Source organism: Coenobita brevimanus, chromosome 63, assembly GCF_032717465.1.
Source record: "Coenobita brevimanus isolate Jiangsu-jjx chromosome 63, ASM3271746v2, whole genome shotgun sequence".
Taxonomy (NCBI): Eukaryota; Metazoa; Arthropoda; class Malacostraca; order Decapoda; family Coenobitidae; genus Coenobita; species Coenobita brevimanus.
The window spans coordinates 4,860,493-4,887,714 of record NC_137016.1 but is presented as its reverse complement, the minus strand read 5'-3'; the positions used below and the strand labels follow the sequence as shown (position 1 = coordinate 4,887,714).

The 27,222-nt window shown below is 43.5% G+C and overlaps 1 protein-coding gene across 6 annotated transcripts in view; it reads left to right on the top strand.

Moving 5' to 3' along the window:
- wupA (troponin wings up A) overlaps positions 1-25,992 on the top strand; it is a 47,976-nt gene extending 21,984 nt beyond the window's left edge. For 4 of the 6 annotated variants that reach the window (XM_080275985.1, XM_080275980.1, XM_080275983.1 and 1 more), the window contains 6 exons: positions 2,944-3,044; positions 11,244-11,287; positions 14,030-14,171; positions 16,441-16,488; positions 23,780-23,798; positions 25,359-25,992. In XM_080275985.1, coding sequence (XP_080132111.1) covers positions 2,944-3,044; positions 11,244-11,287; positions 14,030-14,171; positions 16,441-16,488; positions 23,780-23,798; positions 25,359-25,369 — 365 coding nt within the window. In that variant the 3' untranslated portion in view covers positions 25,370-25,992. Of the gene's footprint in view, positions 1-2,943; positions 3,045-3,751; positions 3,853-4,275; positions 4,377-11,243; positions 11,288-14,029; positions 14,172-16,440; positions 16,489-23,779; positions 23,799-25,358 lie in introns of all 6 variants that reach the window. The other 2 variants (XM_080275982.1, XM_080275981.1) reach the window with 2 other exon arrangements.
- Positions 25,993-27,222: the final 1,230 nt, after the last annotated feature.

The window sequence follows — 27,222 nt, the reverse complement described above, 5'->3', positions numbered from 1 at the left end:
AGTATGAGGGCTCCACAGGCGGCAGGAGAGGGAGAGATAGTGAGAGAGGGAAGGAATGAGAGACAGTGCAAGAGGGAAGGAATGAGATATAGGGCAAAAGAAAAGTATGATAAGAGAGCTCAACACGAACGGGACACTGAAAGGTGGACACGAAGTAGACACGGAAGGATAGAGAAAATAAATGGCAGGAAGTAGGCAGGTAAAAATGAAGCTGACTAGAGACTGAGTGGGAAAAGAAGGTTAGAGGCAATGAGAGAGAATGAACTGGTTTGAAAGGATAGTGAGAGGTGGAGAGGAAAGCAGAAAACACAGAAACACGAAGCAGCAGAGAAGGGAGAAGGGAAGGCAGAGATGTATGAACAAAGACTCGATAAGAAGAGAAACTGAGATGCAGTGAAAGAGGAGAAAAAAGGGGAATGAAAAGTGACAGAACAAGAGGGGCGGTGATAAAGGAAAGAAAAAGAAGATATGTAGAAAGGCAATGAATTAAGTGGGGCAGAAAAGGGACTATGTAGAGACGGAAGAAAAGAAGTGATGGAAGAAGGCAAAGAATACAGTAGAGAGGGAGAGGAAGAAAAAAAGAGAAAATGTAAAAAGAAAAGGTTAGGGAAACAGGGAGGGAGGAGAAGCAATGGTAGGAAAAGGAAAGGAATGGATCATTAAGGATACGTGCTGAGTTAGGGATGACATGAGGGGAAACAACTGGAGAAAAGGAGAGCATGAAGGAAGGAGGAAAACGAGGATGTGGACTGAGTGAGAGATTAGAGGGATGGAGAGGAGGATGGAATAAGATGAAGTGAGAGGAAGGTAAAGATGGAGGAATGAAAAAAAAGGATAGAGAAGAGAAATACAAATATAATCATCACTGGACACGAATGATGAGAATAAGGATGTGATCAGGAGAAAGGATGGACGATGGGTGGAGAGACAGTGGACAGTGCATGAGGTAGGAGAAAGGTACAAGGCTTGTAAAGAAGGTGAAAAGAGAGGCATGGGGAGGGAGAGAAGATGAAGAGAGGAGAGAGGAAACCTGAGATGGAAGAGAAAAACGCTGGGGAAGTGGGAACCTGGAGGAAAGAAAGAAGATTAGGTGAGCAAGAAAGAAGTTGGAGGGAAAATGGAAAGACAGATAAGGAAAGGCCTATGGGAAGAAAACAAAATGGTAGGAGAGAAGACGATCTCAGCCAAAGAGAGGAATGGGAGTAACAGAAAGGGTCAGAAAGGGAAGGAAAGCGAGAATGAGCAGAACAAATGAAACAAAAGAAGACTGTGTGTGACTGAGAAGGAGAGAGAGAGAAGGGGGAGAGACAGGGGGAAATAACAAGGTACAGAGGGAGAAGAGCAAACGAGAGAAGAGGAATAAGAGAAGATAAGGATGCACAGGGAAGATGATAGGAGACAGCTGAGGATAAGCAGTCGAAATAATAGCAGAGAGGAAAGAACGAATGTCATGGAATAAAGGGAAAGGAATGTAAAAAAAAAAAAAAAGCAGAAAAACTGAGGAAGCAGAAAAGCCATTACAGATGAAGGACACAAAAAATATGAGTTGGAGATAATATGAAGTATAGTATGGAGTACATAAAATGAGTTAGGAAGCATATATAATGAGTTAGAGATAGGGGAACAAATAAAGCGAGTTGGTGAAGGTAGTAAACAACCTGAGGAAAACGGAGCGAATTAGGCAAACATAGTGAAATAGCGACCTGAGGAAAAGCGAATCGAAATAGGAAAGTATAATGAAATAGGGAAAATTCTGGAGTGAGTCAGGGATATATACAGATAGAGTTGGAGGGAATACTGAACGAAGTGAGGAAAAAATATTAAATTAGGGGAGAACTAGAATTAAGGAATGGCTTAGTGAGGATTTTCAAAGAGTCAGAATCACTGAGGCTAGTGTAAGAGACTTAACATCAACCGGACTAACCCTTACCTTCCTTCCCCAAACCTTTCCCTTAAGCAACAGGATGCAGGAGCAGAAGATGCTGGAGGAAGAGGCGGAGCTGCAGCCAGAACAGAGCAAGGAAGACTAGGAAGAGAGGAGGAGGAGGAGGAGAAAAAGGGAGAAGGAGGAGGAGGAGGAGGAGAACGCAGACTAGTAGCAGACTATGTGTTGTAAATTTCATGTGTAGAGGTAGATGACTGTAGTTCCATGTGTTCTAGGTGACATACATACACTTTTTGTCACACTTCCGTTGATATTCATCACACCTACATGCACACACTCACATCAGGGTTAGCAAACTTGTATATACTCACATACATACCTAAAGTTAAATCTACAGACATACAAAAATACATTTAAACAAATTACAAACATCAGATCGACCTGATATATCCGATCATTGCTGATAACTTGATAGAAACTCTACGGGAATTCAGACAAGACACATGCAGGTTTTGGCTCTTTACTGCCTCTTAGCCGTGGTTAAAGTAATCCGTGAGCCCAGTAAAACAAAGACTGACAGTTACCCATCACGAGCCTCGTCACTTGTCCTCGAAGGTTAAACTCACGAAAAGTATGGTCGCTAGCCGACCTACCGACTTGCAAGACGTGACTTAGAAAAATTACAGTAGCTCGACATTCTTCATGTGCTCACCATTTTTTGACAGCCAATATTTTTGTGCATTTTTTCAGATGAAGAAGTCTTGAACAAGTTTTAATATCTGATATCAGCACTGCTGCAGTTTAGTTTCTTTAGTAGAGCAAATCTTAACTGTATTAAAAGTTAAACTGCTGCATTTTTCTAAGCATTGCATAGTTATTTGAAAGCAGAGTTAGTTTTGCCTAAAAATAATACTGATGTTGCTAATGACGTAACTGAGAAGTGCTGAGACATGTGTGTCATGGACCTCATATCCCATCTTCGCTCCGGGCTGCTCGGGTGCTACGCCCTCCACAGTCATTAGGTTCAAAGTTTGCCCGTTTACATTCTCCCTCAACAGACCAGCTGCGCACTATTATAAAAGAATTCCACGATCGCATCGCAGAGATTGAGAGTGGGAAATATGATGTGGAGATGGAAATCATGCGCAAGGATTACGAGGTTTGTATTCTTGTTTCACCCGACTGCCCCAGACCACTCCACCCTCCACCAACCACCTTCCACTCTACAGTGCATCCAACCGTATCTCCCCTTCTCCACCCCTCCCACAGCACCAGACTTAGCTTGCCTCCCCTCCTCCTTTCGTCGTTCACTGGTTGGATGGTTGGTCGCGAGGGCCACAGGGACGGATTGAAATGAATGTTAAGTCCAACCTTCATTCAATCTTGGGTCCACTTGACGCGGGATGCTATTTTGTTTTTGTTTTTTCCATCATGTCTGAGTCTTATTTTTTTGATGTAAATATATTTTTTTCTCTCTTGTCGACTTTATTTTTGCTGATGAGCTGCGCTTGTAACCCGTGTGAACAGCGAGTCCGCCTGAGGGACGACTCGGTACCACCCGCCAACTCTCTCAGAGCTTCTCATGTCGTTATGTTCCCTTTTTCGTTGGAGTGGTTCAATTAGCTCAGAAGCTATTGTTTTTTTTTTCTTTGAAGTTTTTGTTCCCTCCCCGACTCCTGCACTCACCACCACCCCGCACTGGACACACCCGCTACATGTGTGTTGTGTGTGTGTGTTCGTCCCAATGTGTTTACAGAGCTCAACACGTCGGAGGCGGTTGAAGGAACGTCACTGATCAACAATTAAACCAAATATAAAAATTGGGGGTTAGTCCCTAATTTTTGTTTTGTTTTTTTCTGTTTTTAGCTGAGCTTGAAAAACTGCTCAAAGATTTCCATAAACGCATTGAGACCCTAGAGGGAGACAAGTGGGATCTGGAACACCAGATCAAAATGAAGGACTATCAGGTAACAGTGGCCACTGGGCGGCCCGGCACGCTGCCTTGCTCGCTACTGCACGGCTCGCTGGCTGCAGGCTGACTGCAGACTGGTTCAACCTGGCTGCAGGCAGCCTGCACGTTGGCTGTAGGGTGTCGCTGGTCTCCAGCGGCCGCGCTAGCAGCCACCATTGGCCTACTCTCCCAAAGCAGAACCTTAGCCAGTGTCCTGTAGTAATTCTCTTCCCTTGCAGGCTGTTTCTTATGGAGGGCCTCATTCATCTAGTCAGTCAGTGTCATGTTCTCATATCACCTCTTTCTGACCATTAGTTATGGCTAAATTTTCAACTCGATATTCATATGTATGTATGTTTTACCTGTTGTACTGCTTTCATTTCTCCGGAGAGCCTCACGGCTCGCCCCTGCCACATCTTAACGAGGCATTCTGTTATAGAGGCACTTAAGGAAATCTGCAAGCACTACCACGAGCGTTTGTTCCTTTGTGAGTCCCAGAAATGGGACCTTGAGTATGAAGTCCGCAGGAGAGATTACGAGGTACAGTGGCCCAACCTCCTGCCCCTGTCGGGAGTGCTATAGTAGTACTGTGTGACTACTGCGGCTTGACCAGCCCTGGACACCCACCACTCGCTGCCGCCCACACCCGCCGTCCGTCCGTCCCTCCGCCGCCCTTAAGTTGCACTTGTCCCTGTCACTGCTCACTCCTTCTTATCCGCCCCCACATGGCACACTGTTGCCGTATTGTGTAGCTGCCATAGATGGCCTAGTGAAGAGTGTAGTAGAAGGTAGAGCAGTCCACCTACACCATCCACCCAACACTATCATTTTACCTTTCCAAACCGTAGCTATCACCTCATCAGCATCTTGCAACCAACATTACCTTTACCAGCCAAAGCTACCAATAAAACAGTATCCTAAGCCATTATATTTCCCTTCCATACTACCACTGCCCACATACCAGTGTGCACCCATTCCTTATACCCGTTCCTGTAGCTGCCAACACCAGTACAATACAGTACAGTACAGGACATTAGTGTCCCGCTCCTCCACCTGCCCACCACAATGGCACGTGTAGTATGATGTGCTTACTGATGGGAAGCAAGGGTTGACCACCACACACTTTTTCCTGCTGTTGCTGCTGCTGCCGCTGTTGCTGCCATCTCTGCCTCTGCTGTCAGCCCAGCAAGTGCATAAGGAAGCCCCTGACACCCTGCCTCCCCTGCACACACATGCTTACTATACCCGAGCTTGTCACACTCAGCGCTGGTGCACTTAGTCACTCTATATCATTTTACAAGGTAGAGTGAAGAAGTCACATGGTGACTAGCACTCAGCCGCTATATAACTTAAATGGTGCACAACTTTCTGTACTGCTGCGGTGCACATGAGCACTGAGTGTGGCGTGACCTGCACACGAGCTCCACAGACTGGATGTTGTGGCTACACCCAACCCTTACACTAACACCTCACTCACTTGTGTGTGTGTGTGTGTGTGTGTGTGTGTGTGTGTGTGTGTGTGTGTGTGTGTGTGTGTGTGTGTGTGTGTGTGTGTGTGTGTGTGTGTGTGTGTGTGTGTGTGTGTGTGTGTGTGTGTGTGTGTGTGTGTGTGTGTGTGTGTGTGTGTGTGTGTGTGTGTGTGTGTGTGTGTGTGTGTGTGTGTGTGTGTGTTTTCTCGTCTCCTCGCTTCTTAGTGAGTCACATAACCAGCCAATCAGTCAGACAGTGGGTGGGACATTCCACAACTGCCAGACTGATGCTCCCCTAGTCACCGCCGCTAGAGAGATGCCTCAGGCTCGGTGGCAATTTCCTTAGACTCTAACTTTGTCATCTTATCTTAGCCAACACTCGGCACACCTAGACGAGTGTTATTCTTTAGTCATTGTCATGTATCACCTAGGTTTAGAGCCAAAGGGTATTAATATATGCTAGAAAAATATAGAACCACAGCTGAAGGTGGTGATCAGTGATAGTGGTGTTGACAGTGTGATGCGGGCCTGTCGGAGCGGGCTGGGCCGGGCTCGGGTGCGGCCCGCCCCTCACAGCCCTGCGGCATGACCTAAAGAAAGTCACTCCTGTTCTTACTCGGGTGATGTGCAATCGCTCCCCTCGATAAGCCAGGCGGTGAGCGTAGGTCCTCGTCTCTTGGTCTGAGGGACAAGCAGCGTTGACACATTAGTTGATTTCTGCGTTCCGTTACTAGTCACGAGAGGCATCAACTCTATATCTTTCTTTCTTTTTATTTAAACTAACTTCCTACGCTTTGAGCAACATAATTGCAGTTTCTATAAGTATCTTCGTTTTTTGTTTTCCATTCTCTTGTTTACCTGTCCAGGGCTGGCCAAACCGTCTGTTGAGCTTAGCGAGACCACAGATTTAGTTGTGGTGAAGGGCAGATACTAATAGCCAGAACATCCAGTGTATAGCCCAGTCCTCACTAGGCGTAGATCGAGGCCGTGGAAGTGGCCCTCGGAGCCTCACCCTCGCTTGCTAACTTACCCGACAGTATAACCCCCGCATGATCTCCCTGATGACCCCGGGCGAAGGAGGGCCCCCGGCGAGGCTGCCTTGTAGCCGTCGGTGGCCCTCTACCCTTACTGTTAACCTGTCCTGACCCCCTGCCCATCCACCCCCCAGACACCCCCTTGACCTGGCCCCGTGTGACCCTCCCCGCAGTCCCCAGGGCAGCACGCCGCCCTTTAAGGTCAACCCGGCATCCCATGTATGGCACTTCATACTGCGCAGCCGCCAAAGTTCGACTCTCATTTCCACTTTCAGACATTTGCCTTCTTTCTTTTTCTATCTATAGATTTTTCCCACCTTCATTTTTTTTTTTAATTTTTGAATTACAGTCGACTGCATTTACTTTGCAAATATCTTTTGTGGTTGTTGTTTATCTTTCCACGGAAACGGGCACACCATTTTTTTTTTTTTTTACGATTTCCCATTTACCTATTCCCGAGATGGAAGTTGTCACGAGAAATATTCACACGCTAGTCAGACAACAGGTAAAATATACAAAGTATATTAATATCTAAGTAAACTAAAGGAAGTGCCATACACATTTGAATTCCTCCATAGAAGCAGGCCTGGGTGTCGTCTTATAGCCCCTCCTCTTGCTGCCAGCCACTCTAGCAATTGTTTGGTCATGAGACTCTTGCCTCCCTGGGGACTTGTGTTATGTTCGGACCAGCTGACGTCACCGTGTTCATACGTGATGCCTCCCTCCCTCTCATCCCTCCCTCCACCCCACCTCTCCCATTATTGAGCTTTTGCTGCTCCTTCATGTCCCCTCTCCGTGACAGAGTAAAATGATCAAGGAATTACTAATTGTAAAACAAAATATACTACATAAATGTACACCTTTTTATGAGCCGAATGCCTAATGACCTGACAATTTTCCCTTAGTCTTCCCACCAGCTGAACACCGATAATTCCCAATTTGTTCTCTGACCACCTAAATATCCGATAATTCTCCCCTGTCCTCCCTCTGCTCACTCCATACTGGGCCACTGAAGCGATCATTCTCATCCCCTATGACACTGCATGTGGCTCTGGCAATTACTGTTTATCAAGCATCAAGTATGGACACGGTTTGAAAGAGAGGGATCATTCTACTCACTCTGTCTCGGGCCAGGACCTTCTTAAAAGAATGTAATAAATATATGGAAAATAATTCCTCACACGACCCTGCGACAAAACGTGATTTTGAGCCACTAATCCGAAAGCACACAACTCCCTCTGGTGGCAATTGGAATGACTAACCCGCAGACTTTTCTCTAGAAATTTTGCAGAAATGCTTCGAGCAGATTTATTTCTAATGAATTTTTGTTTTGTTATTAGTGCTTGTTGGGAGAGGTGCGGCCCATGGAACTGGTCAGAGGGCATAAGGGCAAGAGGGTACAGAAAATGAACTTTAAGCACATCTGCTGCGCCCTGCCCATGAGATCCTTCCAAGTGCTGCGACCTCTTCCAGCTGTCGCGCCAACTAAGGGACACATTGCAATACTGTATATAAACGAGACAGTAGCAGTAATTCAGTCAGCAAACTTTAATTCGACCGAATTCATCAAAACAAGTGACGCACGGAGATGAATCTGTCACGCTGGAGGTACCGAGCAATGAACCACCGAGGGCGACAGTAATGGTGGTAATTGCCGATGCTGAAAGGACGATACGTTCACAAACAGAACGTAAACAATCTTTACCTAAGACTGCTGAATGACGTTAACCCCACTAAAATCCATGATATCTATAGAGTGGTACCTCAGAGTGTCAAAGTAAAGTTTGCTGGCTGTAGCTTAGTTGTGTGCTCCTACCAATCCCCCCATTCTTGAAGGGACGGCTTACCGTTGAGGAGGTTACTGATCAACTGACCAATCCAGACTTGAAGACTTCATTTTGATCCGAAGTCCTGTCAACGGAATGCGTAGCCGTAAGAAACAGAAAAGGTATATAATGTGAAAATAGTAAATGGAACTCTCCCATTATGAAAAGAGCTATTTTAGGGCTAAATGTGACTTATGTAGGATCATCGTATGCTCTGCAATTGTTTCCATATTTTCCCTGCAGTTAATTATTTTAATCTAAACATTTTTTTGTTCAAGACTGGGGTGGAAGGTGTACAGTAAAAGGTATATATGAGTAATTATGTATTGTTTGGTGGTAGAGTAGTGCCACAGCTTTGTACATACAGTATAAAGGTTTGGGATAATATAAGCTGGCTTTGTGGCTTAGTTTCGTAGGCTTATGTTGAGTAGGCCTGGTAATGTAATTATAATGGCTCCCGCTCCATCGACCAACAGAATAAAAGATACAGACCTAAATAATTCTGTAAAAAAAAAAAAAAAAAAAAAAAAAAAAAAAAAAAAAAAAACTACGACAGAAAAAGGAAAAGTGGTGGTTTTATTTTTATTTTTCAGTGTCTGATTTTTTTAATATATATTTTTTCTTTTGCTGAATGCTAATCTTTACAGCGTTTTTCTAGCGTACAAAGATTTTTTTTAAATATATTTTTTCTTTTACCACGTCGTGTTTTAAAGGCGCACTGACTCCTTCCCGCCCTCCACTCACCCTTGCTCTTCCAGCGAGTTCACCTCCTCCCCACCACCCTAATTTATTTTCTTTATCAGCCTTTATTTAAGTTTCAATTACGTTTTATCTCTACGTGTTTTTATATTTTTTCCCATATTCTCGCGTCCTCTGTATCTTTTATCTAAACATCCTGCCTCTACTAACGACAGCTATATATATGTGTGTGTGTGTGTTTAGTTTTAGTCTATGTGTTATTCTAGTGTTTCTGCTCTTTATGTATTTATATGTGTCTGTCGTATTTTTAAGAATCATTTGAATATCTCCTAGAAACTCAATTTATTTCCAAAATATTTATCAGTATAAATAATTCTTGACAGTGGTATCATAATCAATAGTAAGAGGAATTAAAAAATAAGATGATTGTGAGAGTAGCAAAAGCCATTTAAATTCAAAATAATAATAACAATAATGATAACTGGCACTCACGTGGCGCCCATAGGATTATTCTTATTGTTATTATCTATTTCTTCTTTTAGTCTTAGTCTATATGCATTTTTATAGCTTTCTGAAATCCAACTCTGTGCCGCGGCTGCTGCAAAACACGCTGCTCCTGCCGCTCTCAGTTTTAACCTCAGCTGCCATTTGTACCTAGACCCGGATTCACTAACAAACCTACGATGAACTCCCAGTCGTAACTCATATCTGTTTTTGCAGGAAGAACAAAGAGATATGGGCTAGTATTCTCCTTTCTCTGCCCCTTCTGTAAAACGAAATGGCTGGGTTTTGAATCTGCGGGAAGCATAAGAGACATGGGGAGAATAGGAACTGCCCTTGTCCTTCCTACGAAAACAAAGCTGAGTTACTAGTGCATGATGATCGTAGGTCTGTTAGAGAATCCAAACCCAGGCAGTATTCTGGTGAAGATGAAAGGCTTTCTGACACCTCTGCGTGGCCGAGTGTTCTCTCTGACGAGGAGAGTATGTATTCACTCCTGTTTGTTATTTGTTTGTCTGTTGGCAGGATTACTCAAAAACTGAGAGATTTTTGGACCAAATTTGGTGGGTAGATAGCCCATGTCCCAGGGAACCATCGATCAACTTTTGGGACCGATCCGGATCGTATTACAGATTCTGGATTGGGAAAACACTTTGAGATGCCCTAATCAATGATGAGAAACTCTAGCTCACCGTGATGAGTAGTTTGGAAATTCCGTTGTCCTTGTCAGAGAGATGCGCTCCACTGAATGTCCCACTAGTTCTTGCATATGATACCTTGACTCATTCAGCCCATGGAAGTCTTATATTTCGTATTCTTGCCATCTCCAGCCTTAGAGGGGAGTTCTTGTCGCGAAGCTGATTATGTCGCGAAGCTGATTATTGAAAGCTAAACGTGATCCTTGCAGTTCAAGTAGTCTTTCCTAAGCTGAAAAAATCGTCTATCAGCTGCAATAAAAAAAAATAAAAGTTGTCGTCGTCGTGAATGGCATAACATTCTCTTGTGTCTATTAATTTTCTTAACATGACTTAAATATAATTGATGAGACTGTTAAGGTACCATATGCAAGAACTACAGCAGCACTCAGTGGAACGCATCTCTCCAATAAGGGAAACGTAATTTCCAAACCACTCTTCATAATGGGGTAGGATTTCTCAACACTGATTTGGGTTTCACAAAAAGTTATTTTCGGATCCAGAATTTGTAGTATGATTCAGATCGGTCCCAAAAGTTAATCGACTGTTCCCTGGGACAGGGCTATCTACCCACCAAATTTGGTCCAAATCTCTCTTTTAGAGTAATCCTGCTAATAGACGGACAAACAAACAAACAGGGGTGAAAACATACTCTCCTTTTCGGAGAGAACAAACAGGGGTGAAAACATATTCTTCTTGGAGAGAATAAACCTATAAAGAAGAGGTGCTTGAAAGCCTAAACTGACAAGAATACTGCTTATCAATTTTTAAAAATGGGTCTTGGATTTTAACATGCAAGCGGTTTCACTTTATACTGCTTGATGATTAGTATTTATAATTACATGAGTGAAAAGTGGCTGTTTAATGACTAAACCAAAAAAAATCCTATCATTATAAGATTTCACACCAAACAGTACATTGTACCATAATCACAGAGTTCGGATTTACACTCATCAATTTCATAAACAAAACAAAGATGTGTATTATTATTTTAGCCCGTCCCACATCCCCCCACATCCCCCCTTTTCTCACTTAAGTTGCACCAAAATTTAATCACATATAGTTTAAGTTTAACATTGGCCAAAAAAGAGTAAGTCACATTTGGGAAGAGAAGCCGAGTCCCCCCACCCTCCCGAAAGTGTCACTGCCCCGCGCTAACTGAACTCCTGGTCCCGCCCTCTAGATCAACGAACTCAACATTCAGGTCAACGATCTGCGTGGCAAGTTGTAAGTATCCACAGTCACTCCTTATTCTGATACCCTTACCCCCAGTTTTGCTATTCCCCTCTGTGATACCCCTCTCTGCTCTGTGAGATTCTGCACCTTTTACCCTACTATACCTTCGTTTTGATATTCCCCTCTGTGATACCGGGTACCCCTTTCTTCTCTATGCTTGATACCTTTTGCTCCACTGTGCCTCCGATTGACATTCCTCCTTATGCTGTCCCTCCCTGTGCTTTGACATCCCTCCTGTTGATGTCTCTTCCTTCGATACCCAAATAACCACTACGCTCCACATAGCCCTATATTCCTGACAACACTGTATTTTTGTCTCTCATTCTGCTACCTTTCCCTCTACCTCTGCTTTGATACCCCTTTCTGTGATACCCCCTTCCCTGCCCTCCTATGGACGTCTCTTCCTTCGATATTCCTCTCCAACCGCCACCTCATGGCCTTATATCCCTGACTTCTCCTCCTCCCCCTTATCTTCTCATCTCTATCTCTCCAACTCCCAAATCCTCAACTTACTCCTCCAGGTCCGTTCGTGTAATTAGAAGGCACTTATGACGTCACAGGTAAACAAGCCTCGTCACTTATATGGTATTCCACCACGAATCAGGCTTAATTTTTCACATTTATACATATACAGTTGCACGCATATGTATATATGTGCATAAATGACTTAAACTGTACAAACATGCTAACTAACATGCAAAACGAAGCACATATCACAAGACACAGTAGGCTATAAGCTGGTGAAAAGTAATCTGAACCTCAAACATTTGCTTGAATTCATTTTCACACACACACACACACACACACACACACACACGTAAACGTGCACTAACTCAACGGCAAAATCAATTTTCCGTTACGTATGGTAGCGAGGTGACAAGTCTGAGGCAACTCAAGCTTGTGACTGGCAAGGTCTGATTGTGCGGACGGACCCCCTGGCCTGGTGGTGGCGAGGTAAACTATAGTCGGTTTGTTTTCACCTGACAAGCCTGGGCCATGAAATTCGGTGGGCTTCAGTAAAGAGCTAGCAATAGGTGTTCTCGGCTACTAGTCATATCACCGTTCTATCGAGCTACTCTTGGCCATGAGCTGCGCTGAAAAGAGTAAGGATCTTCGTCAGGTTAGAGCAAATGGGCAATAATGCCACACCTCACCACCACCAGCTCCTCTCTGCTGCCATCAACCACTGGCGTCCGCCACCACCACCACGCTCTCTCAGTAGGAATAAGGACAGTATTCTCAGATTAGGAGGTTCTCAAGTACCCCATCCTTAGTGAATTTTTTTGCGTAATAAACACTGATGTTCTCCTATGTTATTTTTAGCATTTTAATATGGATGTCGTTTGAGTAATAGCAAACAAGAGAATATTAACGTGCCTTATGCAGAAATCAACTGGTATGGAAGAGTGGTGAATTACTTAACCAACAAGAGTACGCTCTAGTGTCCGTTCTGTACTGAGGAAGCACACTTATTTTGGTGGGGCTTTTTAGTGTGGTGTTGGTGTTTGCGGAACAGTGATGATGCTTAATGCAAAATTTTCGTGTTACTATTCAGTGTACATCCTTGTTTGAATTTCGGAAGTACATCTGCTATGTCCCCGGCGTGAAGAAAACAGGTACAAGAATTATGAGTTGTGAGTGGGAACTATGTGGCCAAGATGACTGAAAATGTTATGAAATCACCTTTTGAGGACAAGTTTTGTTCGGCAGAATTTCGCTCTTGCGAGCTTACGAGACACTTGAAACAGCTCGCTAGAGTGCAATACTGCTTTTTAGTGAGACCAAGGGCTCATTCTCAAAATGTTTTCATAACAATGAATAGTTTCCCATACTTACCAACAAAAGAATCGAAGGCAATATACAGAAGTAATGACAAATAATACATGCAATTGTCTGTCTACTTCATCAGTCTTGATTCCTGCATTCTTCACCTCGGGAGAAATGTCCTTTGTATTCAGCTCCTTGATTTATATTATTATGCCAATTTAAGGTTCATTATGCTAGGCTTTACTTCCGTTTGACTGTCAGGGATGTCAGGGAAAAATTATCTGCCTCTGCAATATCAACCATCACATTACCTGACCATTACGACGCAGTCATCTAGTGCAGTGCTGTGCTACCCACTTGAAATAGCTAGTCTCGCATCTCCACAAACGCTGATGCACGTATAATGCAGTCTTTTCGTGTCTTCATACACCTAGTTGTATAACACGAAGTTCTTGAATATAAAATAGCATACTGGCTAGGGTGGGTGCTGTTACTGACATATGTTTGGCTGATACACAGAAGAGCAAATAATTTTTTTCATGAGAAATCCAATCAGTTTAATGTGTTTTATATCATTCCTGCACATTTCATTCTCCACTAATGTATCCTCTATGGGAATTTTTGTACTCATTGTTTTTTCATTACCTTTTGAAACTCATTTTCAGTGTTCATTTCCGGAATTTAGCAATTTTCTTCCATTGTTTTACACTCCTACTGTGCAGCTTTTCTTCCTGTTATTTTTTCCGGAAACCTTTTTTTTTTTTTTCCTTTTCAAATTTTTTGCTACCACAGTTTGTATGCAGTTTATCTTATCACTTTCTGATCGTCATCAGTTTTTGCATCACTAATTCTGGGACGCCCCATCTATAACTTTTGTCTCACTGTAACCTGAGTCACGCTGTGCTAGGTGTGAGGCATGTTACTGACCTTTCCTCTTGCCCCTCTCTCCGCCGCGGCCGCCGTCAGCATCAAGCCCACCCTGAAGAAGGTGTCCAAGTACGAGAACAAGTTCGCTAAGCTGCAGAAGAAGGCCGCCGAGTTCAACTTCAGGAACCAGCTCAAGACTGTCAAGAAGAAGGAGTTCGAACTTGAGGACGACAAGGGCGCGGTGAGTACCTGTTCCAGCCGCCGCATCATTACTACTCTTTTTTTTATCTCCCCACATTTTTTTTTTTTTTTACAATCTTTTTCAAAAAGTTTTTGCACTTTTTGGTGTGGCATATGCACTATCGTTTTCTGTTTTGTATTTTTTAAAAATCCAGCTGTGGGATATATATTTAAAGCTATTCGTATATACTATATGAATTATGTAGACTCATAAATCTGTTGGATATGTATTTGCTGAAAGTTTCTACTTCCATAATGGGATTTCATCCCGTAAAAAATTTAGCTCTCCCGGCGGAAATTACACAAAATCCTAAAGTCTAAAAAAAAAAGAAAAAGTCATTGTCAGCGTACGAGATAGATGTCTGCCCTGGTGTAAGGGAAAAAATTGAGAAAAAATATGCAAGTGAAAATAATGTACTTGTCTTTTCTGTAACTCATCTCATGTTAACCATTGTATTATCTACTGAGGTTATTTGGAATGAAAGAGATTATGGGATTGTCCTCAGTAGTTGGAAGTACCCAAATAAACATCATGACGCCGGAAGAGTTAAAAAATTTTAGTGATGTAATATTAGCTTAAAGATAAATTTATGCAGAATTAAGCTTGTCTCTCACGCTTTGTGTTGTGTTCGTCAGATATCTGTTTTTTTTACCGTGTCTGTCACTTTCAATTTCCTTTTCTATTTATTTTTCTTAAGCTTTCGGTCAAAATAAGAAATATCTCGTCAAGAATCAGTATCGAAAAAGCAATCGCAGAATCACAGAAAATGCCTGCAGTTCTTACGACTTATGAAAGTCGAGATACAGTTGGATCTGTGTGCCCCTCCCCCTTTTACCCTCATACAGTATCAATGGCCCCCGCTAAAACTGGGGAAATAATAGTTATGAACATTGCGTGAAAGGGCAACTTAAGACATAGTCCTTCCTGCAAGAAAGAAGTATACGTTTGTAATTTTTATATATTTTTTTCCTCCTCCAACCTGCCCTCTCCACAGTGCAACCCGTTTATATTCTCTCTCTCTCCCCTTGTCACCCCCTTCAGAAGAAAGGCACGATAAACAAAGGGGGGTTTGTCTACCTTTCCCCTTCTTAAACGAGTGTTTTGTTCCGTGGTTGCTGTCCCTCTTTTTGTGACTTTTTTTTATTTTTGAAATTTCCTAAACAACTGGAAATTATTTTAAAATAAAAGAATGACCAGAATAAGTTGTCCTTTTGGTAAGAACATAATACTACAGGTTAGACCACCTGCTTCGCGCCTTTAGATAAACAAATCATAAATACCTGCAACACACCAGGTATCCCCAACCCGATGGTTCCAAGCTTCAAAAGGATCTGGAATTCCTTTCGAATTTAAGTCTTTCACCGCCTTGAAGGCCTGACTGCGTTCACCAGGACCCACACCAACTACTCGGAAGAAGTTGGTCCAGGCATGGACCCTAGAATAAGCTGTATTGTCACTGGCACTGGAAAATTCTTAATGCCCCTCTCTCCTTTAGCGGCTTATTTTACATATATTTTGATCTTGCTGCTCTGTGTATGACCTTTATATCTTTCTGATATTGATGTAGTTGTATCAGTACCATATTATAGGAGACAGAGGTAAATCGCTAAAGAAGAGGTGCCATTATATTTTCGAAGCCAAGACGAATACGGGTCAATGGCTGCACCAATTAAAAGAAAAAAAAAAAAAAAAAAAAGGGAAAAGGGAAAATGCCCTTTCACTTCGTCTTCAGAGTAAACTCAGCGAGATCGAACAGCAAATTTCTACGACTTACGTTCGAAATCAGCATCCGTGGCCTTAGTTCTTTTACTTTGATCTGTTTTGTTCTGTCCACGCTATATCAGTGTTGTGCTTCAAAATCTATATGTAATTTTGGTCTTTGTCCGAAAAACAAATGTTATTATTTCTGTATATGGTTCCGTGTTTTACTTTTAATTTGCTTTCTTTCTTTTCGTGTTTACGTCTAATATTGATGGCCGACGTCTGTTTCCTTGTATCTGGTGCTCAACCGACCCAAATTTCCTAACGGACCCAACTCCAGCACCCGTACTGAGGAAGGCACAGCTCAGAGAATATAAGGGAACAAAATAATTTAGTTTCCTCAGAAGAATTTTACAGAAAAAAAAGAGAAAATAAGAAAAGAAACAACACCCTTGGAGCACAGGGCACATCTGAGCTGTGGCCTAAACGGCATGTATGCGGGTGGTGGAGGGGCGTCGTAGGAGATGTGGCCGACACCAGTTCTCATGATATTCTCTCCGTCGCACAGACCCAAAAGCCTGACTGGGCAGCCGGCGGGCCCGGAGCCGCTAAGAAGGTAAACAACGCACCTGGTGGCCGTCACTTCGCACCGCACTCACTCACTCACTCACCCACTCAAATCAACTTTGCACACCCCTCAATTACTCAGTATTTCATCAAAGCACTTGCCATCCCAGAATCACCTGTTTTCGCTCAATCATTTTTGCTTCATAATCGAAATATTCCACTCCCTTTGCTTTTAACTCATTCACTCTCCTTAATCACATCCCACCTGCCTTGTACAGTTCATTCACTCCCCTTACATTCAGAACATTGCTTTACCTTAACTCACAGCGAGCCAACCATATGTTGATAAAATTGCTAACTAACTGTCTTTAACTTCTCACTCCCAGACCATTTCATTTATTTACCTCATCCCTCACTCGTTTTCATTCCCACGTCCATCATTTACCTGCCTACTTACTTGTCTACCTAACTTCTCCACACCCATCAGTTACCTTCCTTCCTATCTACCTGCCAACCTCATCCAGCCACGGGAGCGACGTTCTCTCCAAAGCCAGGACTTCGGACAGAGAGGTCATCCTTAACAAATGTGGCCTTCACCAAGTTTCTACAAGGGCCACAAACTGAAACCATCCACAACCACTAAAAAAATATAAACCCCATCTCGCATTCACACGAACATCAGCAGCATTTTCAAACACAATCGCTATTTTTTGGCTTTGATCTTATTTTTTCAAAGTATAAACTAGCGACGTTGCTGAGATTAACCGTAGAGATTGTGTGGTAGTCGCTGCTCTTCTCTCGCACAACGTTTGCACTGTCTTTACAAAACGTTGCAGCTTTTCTGAGATCTAGTAGGTCATGAGTTCAGAGGGAAACCCAGTGCTTAGCATCATCATGAAGTCTTTTTCCTTACCTTCTTACACCTCCCAAACAATTATATTCAGTCTGATAGACCTCTTTTGTGGAGAAGATATAAGCGGGAAATTATCCCTCTGATCTCATTGCTTCTAGCATGACACTCCATCACTTATAGTAAATGCACACACACACACACACACACACACACACACACACACACACACACACACACACACACACACACACACACACACACACACACACACACACACACACACACACACACACACACACACACACACACACACACACACACACACACACACACACACACACACACACACACACACTGCATTCCCGAGAATCAACCAATTCTGATTACATGACTGTTATATATGAACTGGGCCGTCTGGCCGATAATGACCAATGAAAATAAGCGTCACCATTTGTTGCTTTTTTCTCTTCCCTTCACACCATCACCATTCCCTTGAGAAACCCAGTCACAGAATCAACAACCTTTAAATATCAGAATCGGACAGTGACCCTTTTTAGTCCCACACCATTAAATTAATAAATATTTTCACCACCACCCTAACCACAATTTCCACTGCCAATAAACTCCACAGTCAGACAGTGATCCTTTAAAACCCTACACTGACACATCACCAAGCAGTTAATCGCTTTCACTTCTCAGTTATTTCTGTTCTAGCGACGACTAAACGCTGTCGTAGTGTCTTTTTTTTCTCTCTTTCTACTTTAACCTGTCTCCGGTGGCTCGTGTAGTTCGCGCCCTTAGGTATGTAGAGGACCCCCTGATGTCTTGCCTCATATCGCCATCTTCTGTGAGCGTCCAGACCTGCTAGCGAGCTTTGGTGCTGTTGCTGCCACTATTTCCACCGCACCGCCGCCAAGTCACGCCTTTACTAGCCTCCGCCTTCGCTGATGCTTCTCAGTTTTTGATCAGCTGTGACGCTTCTACTAATTCCCATTCATTCATTGACTCAATCATCCATATTTGATTTTATTTATCCCCTTTTTATACATAACCTGCAGTGGATGGTCATGAAGGCTTTACCGACTAAGACCAGAGTGAGAGATAACCAAACAGTGTGTCTCTGTGTTGTGTTTGTGTTGACACCAGACACTCAGAGCCTCGCACAAGTATTAAAAACAAAAGAGAGAAAGAACAAGAGCCATCGGGGTAGCTCAAGCTTGTAGGCCTAGAGAGTGTTCAAGGTTCGCCCTGAGAGTGAAGCGTAGTGTTGTAACTGCATGAGAAAGTAGTACAGTAGGTTTAGCTGGCATGGTAGAGAACTCTGGCTCTGGCACTGGGAACATTGTAGCACCTGCAGCTCACGAATGTCTTCTTAAATTACCCAGATAATTACGTTTTTCCAAAAAGTAAGCCTGAGTCATTTTGTCTAACCATGAAAATGCGTGACAATTCCATGGTTGAGTAAGTAATGGTTTCGAGTTTTCTGCTTGGTATGGGCATAATGCAAACAAGGTTGACATGCGTGGGAGGTAGGAGGCGGGATATTTCTGGTGTCGAGAGCTCCTACTTAGTTCTAAACAAAAAGTAGCATCACACCATCTATCCACCACATTGTTCTCGAAAAAATACTGTGTTCTATATACTGATGGCAGTAGTTCAGCCGCTGTGTCAGTTTTAATTAACTAGAGTTCCTTCCTCCCAACTGTGAAGCCAAAAGCGACAGATGAGGGGAGAGAACTTTGTTACCTAATTGTTAATAATGTAGGCTTTATTGTTTTACAAACTAGACCAAGCAAGGTTAGCTCAGGTTAGCTTATCCATAACTATTAAACCAATTGCTAGCTTGAATTCTGTTGCAGTGATAGGCTTATATTTAATAATAATAATAATAATAATAATAGGATTTTTATGATAAACCAAATGCACAAACCAACAAAGGCAGATTAATTATTTACATTTTAATGAGGCCAGGCTTAGTATATGCTCCAGTCACGACACTCTGCCACTGTGCTCGACGTATGGCAGGACTGGGTGGGACGTGGCCGCTGGGGTAGCACAGCAGAGGGGATGGGTCAACAGCTGCAGCACGGAGTGTATCACACTTCCCGTTACACTCTTGGCGGCGAGGATCAATGACCCATCAAAAACCCGCTGCGCCCCTGTGGCCAGTCTCACTCGGTGGTGTCATATGTGGTCAGACTCTGTGTTGTCCCGTCACTGTTCCTTGTCGCGTTGTGCCAGGCTCACCTACGAGTACGTCACAGACAGGGAGAAAAGGATCGTTTGATGACACTTTTACAGAAAGCTTAATTCCTTCACGTCAGTTAGAAGGGAAGATACTGAAAAAAATTAACTGACACGATTCATTCTGTTGTTTCGCATCCCTTACCCCCTGTCTGAGACCAGAGCATACTCCCTCTGGATATAATTGTACGGTCTTGTTCGAGGTTACTGTCACGATTACTGTGCCCTTAACTCGACTCCCTCGCCACTGCTCCTATACTAGCCGCACTGCTCTGGTCTTCAATGTGGTGCTAATTGAATGGCGACGCATTTGTGTCTCATTTTTCTCACACAGGTTGCTTATCCATGTTTTAATTACCTTGTGATCTTCACCTACGAGTTACTGGGAGTTTGTCGAGTTTAACTGACATCTCCATTTTCTGTAACATCGGCGCTTCCTGAGGCCTGACACTAAGCACTATTCTTAACAAACTGTTGAACTTAAGTAACAACTCACTTGTGTTTTTTTTTTTACTAATCCATTTCTAAATAAACGTTGTTAAAGATCTATTTAAAACAATCGAACACTAACATGCTAAATATTCTACAACTCAACCGCCGGACATAATGAAAGAGTAAGGCTCAGGGACCGGTCTATTTCCTGATCAGATAAGCAACAAGGATAAAATATAATACTGCTCTTCCTTTCTGCTGCCACGTGGATTCTGATGGAGGCAGCTGCAAGAGGAAATATTTTCTCAACTGTAAGCAGTTTGCTGCTCTTCACATCTGTTAACTCCCACGGTTTTTGCAGTTGCTACCTGTCTAGCTAAGTACAGCTTATGAAATAATGTGTAAAATTTTACGCTTCAAAAACAATTATCTGTTAACCTCTGACGTAGCAGATATATTTTCTTTTTTTCAGTTTGTTTATTCTACTGGAAGTGGCACTTGTCATGTGTACTGTACATTCGCAGTTTAATAACGAATGCTGATATTTAGCACTAAACAGACTGAAGTGGGAGAGGTCCCAGTCAAATCAGTCGCGTCTGCACTGACAGTACGATAGAGTGGCGCTCGGGTGACGATAGACAGTAGGTTCTTTGTTCCAGCTGAGATTCTCGGTGGGGATCACAATATAAACAACCGAGTGCCTCTGCCGGGAGTCTCTCTGGCCTGACACCACACTCCACCACCGCCACCACCATTGTCGCCAGTGCTACCCTCATCTTAATCATGGTGGGGTGGCGTGGGGTGGGGGCTGGCGGAGTGGTGTAGCAGGCAAGGGAGTCCCCGGCAGGAAGGTCCTCACGCGGGCAAAGTGGAGTGGCTGGACAAACATCAGGTGTTGTAAGTTAACTAGAGCGTCCGTATTCTGGAAAAGCACTTCCAAAGTCTTCTTCCGTCACACAACTCTCGGTCATTAACGATGTGCAATTCACAAAAATAACTCGTCATCATAACGTTTGTCTATTTTGTGCTCTACTATTAAAAATTTACTGAGAGCTTCCTACTAACCAATTAAAAAAGTGCTGTTCCAGAATTTTGGACATGTGTTTGTGTACAGATGTTGCAAATAACACGTGTTTTTTCCCTCTCTCTCCCTCTTCCAGGAAGGGGAGGAGGGCGAACCTCCGGTAAGTGCTTCTATGGTCAGGTTCAGCAACAAGGGTGACTCAGACGCCCATTGCTCCCCTGCTCCTCTCACCAGTCATATTATAAACCATAACAAAATTAAATAAACAGCCAGACAGTACTCAACCACTTAACACTTTGGCTGTGGATTACCTACATTGCATTTTGTATCGGTTTACTAAGTTCAAAAGACGCCCACGGGCGGATCCAGGGGTGTCGCTGTGGCAACACCCCTAGTTTTCCTCAATGAAATTAGTATATAGCACAGTACTTTGCCTAAACTGACTGGTTCTTTCCTCGAATATCATGTTTTTCTCACACAAAAATATGATGCACCTCATTTTTTATTGACAAACTATAGGTTTCACATTCATGTCCACAGTATCTCGTTCTAGGTTCAGTAGTTTAAAAATATAAGATGCCACTTAGTTGGCTATAGAAAAGGGAGTGTTGAACGATCATTAATTTGGAAAGCCATGCGGACAATACCTCAAAAATATTTCTGGATCCGCCCCGGAATCTCTGGATACCAATATTATTAGAAAAACTACTTTTGGTCGAAAATAAACATCATTACAGTTTCTGCACCTCATGACGTACGATTTTAATTCAGATCACAAAGTCACCGCAGCCAAAGAGTTGAGAATCCATTGCCAATTTAAACCATTCTGAACTCCAAGCAGCACCCCAATAAGAATCCACTGAAGTTTAGCCTAGCGGAGATAATGAAGGTGCCTGGTGAGAGAGTGGGGCAGCGAGTAGAGGCTTGTCAGTCTCCATAATGTTATGAACCCAGCCGCTGTCCTATGTTGTCTTGATGCCGCGTTAACCCCTTCAGCCCCTGGACGTAGTTTTTTTTTTTCTTTTATCTTGCTACCACCCTCAGACGATTATGGCTAATCATGTTATTCTTGTTATGACCACACGACTTGAATCATTTTTTCCATTATTTTTTGCTTGTACCCCTAACGAGTATATCATCTTGAACCTTTCGAGTTCAAGGATGTAACGAAGGCAATACGTAACCCCCCCCAAAAAAAAAAAAAAAAAAAATCGCCTGACGGTAGCAACAATAAAAATAAATATATGCGTCATGGCAGTGAAGAGGTTAAACTCATTCCCAGCTCATGTCCTGGCCAGGGGGGGTTGGCGCGTTATCTGTTTGCTCAGTTTTTCTCTCTCTTTTCCACTTCCTGCCCGATTTTTCCCAACTTTGAGGAGAATGAGTTTCCTGTCCCTGTTTTGCTAGCTGAAGAATCACACTCCTTGTACCTGTAGTTTGAGTGGTGACGAATTAAGGCAGGAGCCGGATGTGTATACTTGTAAGGGAGAGTTGTAGAAGCTGTTATAGTGTTTTGTACTTCGCTGACGCCATGTTAGAGCGAGACTCTTTGTATTTCCTTTGCACTCAGTTTGCTTGCTGTATACCTTATTAATGAACAAATCTTTAATAATACTGGAGAGTTTTGATCTTGAGCTTGTACTGATTTCAGAACACGTAAAGATAATCCATCAATTCTGCCACTATTTACTGTTGCAAAGGATCTCTCACAGTTATGCAATAGCTTCATGTTATCTTTATTCACTCGTAATTTCTTTACTGGCTTTATCCTCTTAAATAACAAAATAAATCTGCAATATCAGCAGTCATGTCTCCTGCACCATTTGCAAGTCTTCTTGCAGAATAATAATTGCAAGCACAGACCTCTAAGCAAGTTCACTGTAGGCCAGCACTTATGTAGCATCAGTTAGTAAGAGTTTTTCCCTTGTTGAGCTCCTAGTTGATTACTGAACCCCGCCCAATACTGTAGTGATATGTTAGTGATGCTATAGTTCATTTTAGACTATTCCCTTTCTAGAGATGTACTATATAATGTGCCGTTCCTGCAGCAGCCTCACATGCTAACGAGCTGTGGGCCTTAAATCCCCGGCGGAAGAGGACGCCGGCCCTCACTACCATTACACACAACCCCAGCCAAGTGTAAAACACCTACAACTAAAATTACTCAGAGGAATATTCCATGACACTCCTCTGATTTTCACAAATTAGATTTTTACCACGGCCAATATTTTCAGTAAAAAGAAAATTTCTCCACGAACAAAATCCTGGATAAATTATCTATTTTTCAACTTGTTTGTGTTTTCCGCATAATGTTTTTGGTGCATAGCACAAAATGAGCTTCAAGTAACCTTCATTATACCAGAAGAAAAACGTTGATAGCTAAAGAAGTGATTGGGGAGGGAAGCTTATCTTATCATAACTCCCAGCGGATAGAAGTGTTACTTTTATCGGTGGAAAGCTGGAGTAACATGATCCTGAACTCGTGCAGCCAGCCGCCCTTTGTCCTGTGTTCCGCTGACCCAGTGTGGTGGGACAGTGCTGAGGGTGGCTGACTGAACTACCATCAGGCCGACCCCCCCCCCCTCCCGCCCCCGCCACCACACTCCATCATCAGTCAGGTGCCAGTGGGTGTGGTTGTCCTCAGGCACACTGGCTGGACGGGACAGGGCGGGGGCGGCTGGGTGGTGGTGGACGGCAGTCGTGGCCCTCAGGCAGGTCATGGTCTTCCCTCCCCTGTGTCAGTATTATTGATTTCACTAATGAGCTATCTTTTCCACCTTTCCACAGGAGGGCGGTGCTGAGGAAGGTGAGTGGTATTGTTTTGGTATTTGCCTGACCCCTCACACCTTCATCCCAGTGCTGGGGCGTGGCCTGGTGGCTGCTGTAATGACCCAACAATCTTTGCTGTGTGATAACAGTGGGTGCAGATCACCTCAGGAAGGGGCACTAAGGCCACACCCTCCACTGTTCCATCACCTACAATAAGCCTGGCTGCAGGGGAGGCTGGCCCTTCCCCTCCCTTGTGGCCCCTTTCTCCTCTCATGGGGAGATAATCAGCTTCTTTTGCAGGCTAACTGGCTTACCTTTATTTTCTTATGTTTTGTCTTTCGTTGCCCATGTTGTGACGTCTGTCCGTCCATGTCAATGTCAGTCTTGTGCTTATTTAAATCAAAGTATCTTTGCCCGGCTAATATCGGTAATAATTTGGCCATATTTTCCCCTCCTCATTAACTTGGCACTAACAGGAGGTGATGCAGCTCCCGCCGAGGCAGCTCCAGCAGAACAGGCTCCGGCTGAGGCTGCGCCGGCAGAGGAGGCAGCGGCTGGGGAGGCTCCAGCAGAAGGCACTGCTGAGGCCGCCCCGGCAGAGGGTGGCGAGTCCGCCCCTGCCGCGGACGCCCCAGCAGAGCCCCCAGCAGAGGCCCCAGCAGAAACTCCTGCTGAAGCCCCTGCCGAGCCTCCCGCGGACGCTGCCCCTGCTGAGGCCGCCCCTGCCGAGGCCGAGGCAGCCCCGCCTGCAGAAGGTGAAGCTCCACCTGCCGAGGAAGGTAGCGTGTCTCAAGAGTGACCACGTCGCCACACCGCCATCGCAACTCGACGCCCACACCGGGCACACTCAGTTTACAGTCTTATAAAAGCCTTTACCTCCACTACTGCTTAAATTTATTTTGTTAATATGAGCAAGTAACTGCAAATAACTTCCCAGTTATTATTTCTTTTTATTTTAAAACCTTATTCCATTTAAGTTTTTACCGTATATTAATTTGCAATTTCACAACTATGTAACTAAAACAAAGCAACATTTGGTATGGATTGTTTGGCAGCATTCATGTTCAGTGTTTCAATGTGCACGAAAACTTTTGTTTTATATAGATGTGAACCCTACCATACAGTCAAACTTATTGATGTAACCCCCATTTTATACATTATATCACAGTGTTCCCAAGTTTGCGTCTCAATATCAATGACAAGTTTAATGTTGCACCACACCCTGCCTGCCAGCAACCATTGTTACAATCCTTGAAACCAATCCCCACGATGATAATTCGTAACCTGTCTCTTACCACTGTAGCTTTAGTCACAACACAATGACACTTTTTCACAATTTGATTTGGACCACGTAAAACAGAGTAATTACTTTAAATCTTTGAGCACACTTTGTATCAATATTCGCATCTCTTTAGGTGGGAATAAGGGTTGGGAATGATAATAATTATACATAAATAACCAAATATATCTGGTAAACACTTGGTATATTTCAGTCATAAAGCAACACTAAAGTTAACAAGTAGAGCACACCAGACACACTGCCCCATCTTGGCCCGATGCTCCCGATTTACACCCGATTTCTATTGTTTTCCCACAGTCGCTGCGTAAGGCGGATGACGACCCACTACCGAAACCTCCAGCAGCGATAGGAGGAGGAGAAGGAGGAGCAGGAGTAGGAATAAGAGGAGGAGAAGGAGCAGGGAGGGGTGTCTGCATCTCGTATACTCGTTTTCTGTTGATCTTCGCGTCGTCTGTTATTCTTAGTATCCTGCCAGAGCTCGATAGAGATGTATTGACAATCCTCGCGAACGATGGAAGCCGACAAGAGGTGCCAGAACAACAACGACAAAAAACGACTATCAAGAACGCACTCACCTGCAACAAATATTCGCCTGAAGCAATGCCAAACGAAATACTTAACAGCGTACAAGTCAAACCGATGCAAGAAACAAAATCGACGCGGCGAGGATGCGTTCAAGAGAATCCAAGGATGAAACTCGGTGCATCAGGAGTTCACCATCAACACAAGAAAGCTTCCCGGACTGACTGTGAACATCTACCCATATGCTTTATACTATCAGTAATAAATTTATATACCACACACCAAAAAAGCACTTTCCTTTTTCAAGCTCAATATATGCCATTAAAAATAACACTCATACCCACTACAAAAGATATATATTATGTATCAGTGTCTCCCATGTTGATACTAAATACACGTAAATGTCACTGCCAAGTCTATTATTTCTCACAATTAAACTAAGCATGATGATGAAATTTGGGGTTATATTTTAGGTGTCATATGAGGCTTCGAAACACCATTTTCTTGGCCACTTATTCTGCATACTGTCCTCTATCCGTCTCTTGTATGTTATTTATAAGGCTTAGTTATCGATATACTTTGCATCAGTAGCACAGGAGGATACTGAGGTTTATGTGCTGAGAGAATCGTTAAGGGGATAAATTATGGTCAAGGAAGCATCTCTCTCTCTCTCTCTCTCTCTCTCTCTCTCTCTCTCTCTCTCTCTCTCCAAAGCCACTTGTAAGACCCTCAACCCCTTCACTACAATGACGATTCTGCCACCACGAGACGATGTTTTTCTAGGAACAGACCTTTCCTGGACGGGGACTGACATTGCCTGCATCAACCCCTTCATTGCAAGAGGTAGTCTGGCGGCAGAAGAAGTAAATAAATAAACACAAAGCGGTGCCAAGCCACAGCCAACCCGTCTCCGAGCGTCACTATAGTACTGACGTATAAACACAACAGGATATCTAGTCAAATATGTCACATCAAATTTGGAGTGAACTGGATGAAAACTGACGATTTTATGCCCATTTGAAACGTTACGCCGACCCACCTGACACTGACCCCCCCTACCGCTAACTGGGGGGGGGGTGGCCTCCCTGATGTAATGAGACATGTTCTGTAATTTTAGTCAAAATCACACCAGTAGCTTTCGCATAAAGCTGGTAATAAAGAGACAGACAGACAAGCAGACAGACAGACCGACCAAGTGAAAACAATACCCGTTCCTGAGCCCCTACAGGGCGGGGACGGGTAATAAAGTTATCAACATATTGACGGGGTTGACTTTTATTCTTGCTGTGACTGAACGATTTTATTTTGTTTGGGAGTGGCTCTCGTCGTCTTAATACTGAGTTACGTGTGTGTGTGTGTGTGTGTGTGTGTGTGTGTGTGTGAGAGAGAGAGAGAGAGAGAGAGAGAGAGAGAGAGAGAGAGAGAGAGAGAGAGAGAGAGAGAGAGAGAAATTCAAAGCTCAGAAAACATAATCGCTGCACTGGCGACGGCTAATTTCTGAATAAGGTTAATCGCTTCGCTACAATGCCATCCTTTATATTTTACTTCTGCCATACTGATGGTCTGAAGCAGCTTTGGGGAATTCTCATGTAGTGTAGTTGTTAATGTAAGCTATATATAACCCTGCTAGGTCAACAAG